Source organism: Apaloderma vittatum, unplaced genomic scaffold (genome assembly GCF_000703405.1).
Source record: "Apaloderma vittatum isolate BGI_N311 unplaced genomic scaffold, ASM70340v1 scaffold30747, whole genome shotgun sequence".
In the NCBI taxonomy this organism is placed as follows: domain Eukaryota; kingdom Metazoa; phylum Chordata; class Aves; order Trogoniformes; family Trogonidae; genus Apaloderma; species Apaloderma vittatum.
Genome location: NW_009728484.1, coordinates 1 through 3877, shown reverse-complemented (window position 1 = coordinate 3877; position 3877 = coordinate 1). Strand labels below are relative to the sequence as shown.

Genomic DNA, 3877 nt, shown 5'->3' with positions numbered 1-3877 from the left:
CGGGCTTGTCATCGCCCTGCGAGGGAAGGACAAGTCACGGGCCCGGCATCAGTGGCAGCAGGACCTTCTGCCCCTGGGAGACACCAGCACTGCTCCCACCTAACCAGGGCGTGCCTGCGCGTGGCGACCAGCTCCAAGAGTGCAGAAATGTGTGAGCAAACTGGGTCAAGAACAGGGGAGACCTCTCCAGCACCCCACGCCACAGGCTTTTATCCTTTCCAGCTCGGCCATCTCTTCCCTCCAGCCTTCCTGCAAAGATGCCTTGGAGTCATCAGCACACGAGCCCCCACAAAGGCCAAGAGATGCATTAACCTTGGCCAGACAATGGCACCTCGAAGGTCCTGCTTCTCTCTGCGCCCCAAAGAGAGCCCTGGCAAGCTCTGCCATCGTATCTCACGGAGGAAAGCTACACGTAGATCTAGATGAACTCCCACCTGCAACGACTCAACGGGAACACTTTTCTGGCTGCTTAATGGGCCATCTCTAACCCACCAACCCCTCCTTGGGGTCTTGTCTAATTGTTTTAGCTTATTCCCCTAATACTGCTCAGGCGACTGCTCTGTTTGACAGCCCTGGACAAGGAGAGACGAGAGCAGAGGTCCTGCCTCTCCTGGTTTTGCACAAGAGCAGGGGCTCAGCACGATCTGGATATGGGAGAGGTTTGGTACTCACATCGTCCAGCCTCCGATCGGTGCCCAAGGCGAGCAGGTTGTTGAACTCCCTCTCCAGCACTTGTCGAGCCTGAAATTAAAAATAAACAAGAATTTCCTAGTGAGGGAAACAGCTTGCAGCACAAACTCCCATCCTGGGAAAGCCCCAGAATGACCGAGAGAAGCCCTCGGAGCGCTCCGCTTGGACGGGCAGAGTTGGAGTCAAAAATCCCTCCAAAATCCCTCCGGGGCTCTGCTCTGACCTGCGTGTTCTGCGTGGGGATTTGCAGCACGAGCGCCAGGCTGTTGTGGTCGAAGTTCTCGTCGAGGGCCAGCAGCGCCCCGTGCACGCCGCTCTCCACGAGGTTGTTGGCGTACTCGCGAAGCCCGATGGACTGGATCCAGTGAATGACTTGGTCGTTGGTCCACACCAACACGTCTGCAAGAGAGCGAGGGCACGGCTTCAGGGCCAGCTCAGAGCACGTTTGTGGGTGCGTGGGGACCTGCCAATGTCCTGAAGCCCTCCCAGGCCAATCCTGGGGCTCTCCCTCCCGAGCCGGCAGCGCTACCGAGTGCTCAAGTGGCAGGAACAGCTCACGTCAATTTACCCAACTAAATGCTGAAATAACAGGCAGAAAACAACTGTGAAAATCAATCCTAAGAACCCACGGCTGCTGGTGTAATTAGGGGCATTATCAATAACGAGATGTAATCTAAGCAGCAGCCAGATGCAGGGGGAATCTCAGGACAGGCAGCGAGGAAGGGGAGGCTGAGCAAGCCAGGAGGCGTCCTGAGCGTCTGAAATGGGCAGGAGGAGATGATCCAATGCTCGGGTTGGACCTTTCCTGTTTCGACAGCCTTCCTGCCTCCTCTTGCCTGACTGGGCTAAGCTGCACAAAGGCGCTTGGAGCAATCTGTTGGGGAAACACTGCAGGGAGGTTCCCCCTCCTGAAGAACAGCCCCGGTGGCGTGGTAGCTCAGAAATAATGATTTTCCCTAGGCAAACGCTGTGTTAAAAATCAGGGATGGCAGAGAGAGACCGTCACTGGGCATCTCTAGGGAGGTTTCTCATCTCCTTTTGCAGAGCTGGATCGGGTGTGTGGCCGCTGACCTTTGATTTCGTGCTGGGTCTCTTCTCGCCTCCTCTCGAGCTCTTTGCGGTCGTAGTTGAGCCTCTTGAGGCACATGATGCCGTACTGCAAGCTGGTGCTGCAAGGACACAAGACATCACCCAACCCTCAGTGGCTCAGCAAGGTGGGGCAGGTGGCTTGGAGGGACCCGAGGAGGGACCCATATCCCTGCTTGCTCTCCACGTGCCCAGAGGATGCTTCGGTTCAGGGCTGGGTCAGGACAGACACAACCCAAAGGCAATATTGTGGCCGCAAAATGGGGCATGTCCCTCCCTTCCGTGGTAACTCCAGGCTGAAGGGTCTATCCCCAGAGCAGGGAAGGGCTTGGCAAGCCCACGGACACAGCCCCATGGGTCGGGGTGGGTGGTGGTACCCCATGGCAAGGCTGGAGACTGGTGCTTGAGCAAGGTGGCTGGGGTGGCATAAGCCTTCTCCAAGCTGGGCTGCTGGCAGGTGACTGCCAGTGGGATATCAGGTGGGATGAGCCTTGATTTTTGCTCCAAAGGCAGAAGAAGGCATGGTCCTCCGCAATTTTGCAAGGATGCGATGAAGGAGAACGTTTGCCCATATGAGGAGCCCCAGCCCAGGTGCCTGAGTTGAGCCTAGAAGAGTCACCCTCCAGCACCAGCGGAAAAACCCCTCCAGTTGCCCCATCCTCTGCTCCACGTGCCGACACTGCACCCCAGGGTGCTCCCGAAGGAGAGGGCTCACCGGTGGAAGCTGTCCACCATCTTCAGGTGCACTCTGAGATCTTTCTTCGTGAGGTGGTCCAGCATCCGCGCGTCAACGAGACACTCCATGAAGTAGCTGCGATACTGCGGGAGACCCAGGCTGGGCAGCCACTCGTTCCCAATCCACTCGTGGTTCATGTCCCCATAGGCCAGGGTCTGCGGAGAAGCAAACGGAGAACGTTGGGAGAAACCAGGGCTTGGGGGAGCTGCAGAGTGCCAGGAGACCAGCGACAGTGCTGGGGGGTCACTGTCCTGAGGATCGAACCAGCCAGAGGAGTTTATTTCTAGTTTGTACAGCAGGAGCTGGAGAAGACAGTCCTGTTGGCCATGGCCTGTGTCCTGCTGACGTCCCCCAAGGAGACAAGGCAGTAGCCAAAAAGCAAGTATAAGGGGTAGCTGGACTTTACGATCAGCTTCTTCTGGAAAAATCACATTCAGGAAAGCTGAAACAACTAAGGAAGAGGTTTCGGTGAAACTTAAACTGATGTTGAAGAAGCTTGGAAATCACCGAAAGATCTACTTTATGACTTCAAAAAAAAAAAAAAAAGTGAGTTTCGGGCAGAAAAATAACCCATTCACTTTCACTGGAAGTTGATTCTGGGTCCAAAACCAAAATACAAACCACCAGAAAAGGAAAACATTTGAGACTGATAAAACCACAAGAGATGGATCCAAGCAGGACTCTTTCCTCCCACCTTTACAGTTCATGCAAACGGTGTATATCCTGAACTTGGGGCTAAAAAAAAAGGTAAAAACAACATCTGTGCAGCTAGAAACCTGACACAGGGCGGCCGGTTGCTCGGGGGTTTTTGCGCAGGATCTGTGTCTTATAGATCCCAGAAGAAGTCACCCTGCCTGAAGCAGAGAAGGATGACACAAGGTCACAAGAGGATTTCCCTGTACGTGAAACACGGCTCAGGGGGACCACAGGGTTGGGTTAGACCCCAACACAAACCCGTCGAGCGCCGTCGCCCTAACGTTTTCTCCCCGGGTGCCCCGCCACGTCCAGCTCCCCCTCCCGTCACCACCCCGCGCGCGGGAAAGGGACCTCACCTGTGCCCAGCTGCCTTCCTCCGTGTCCTAAGCGTGACACGTGCCGCATGTCAACAGAAAGGACACGTCAAGTCAGTACCCGGCGGCCCCGCATCGCGACAGCACGTGCCTTGAGCGCCCAGTGCGGGAGCCTCCGGCACGGCGGGACCCACAGGGGGTGGGGGTCGGTCTCCCACAGCTCGGGAAGCTCAGCCTTGGTGACGGGGTGCTGGGGACACCTCGACCCTGCTGGGTCAGGGTTTCAGCCCCTCTCTCAGACAAGCACGGGTGAGGCTTTTCTGATGGATCAGGAATGGTGGTGTCAGCAGGAGCA

At 56.3% G+C, this 3877-nt stretch overlaps 1 protein-coding gene across 1 annotated transcript; it reads right to left on the bottom strand.

Moving 5' to 3' along the window:
* Positions 1 to 672: 672 nt before the first annotated feature.
* LOC104277458 (liprin-alpha-4-like) lies at positions 673 to 3658 on the bottom strand (the record flags this gene model as incomplete). The annotated part of the gene is made up of 5 exons (XM_009874092.1): positions 3644 to 3658; positions 2492 to 2667; positions 1762 to 1859; positions 914 to 1089; positions 673 to 741 (listed from the first exon to the last, which is right to left on the bottom strand). Coding segments are annotated over exons 1-5 (534 nt in total), but the record flags the coding sequence as incomplete, so codon positions are not given.
* Between the last annotated feature and the right edge of the window lie 219 nt (positions 3659 to 3877).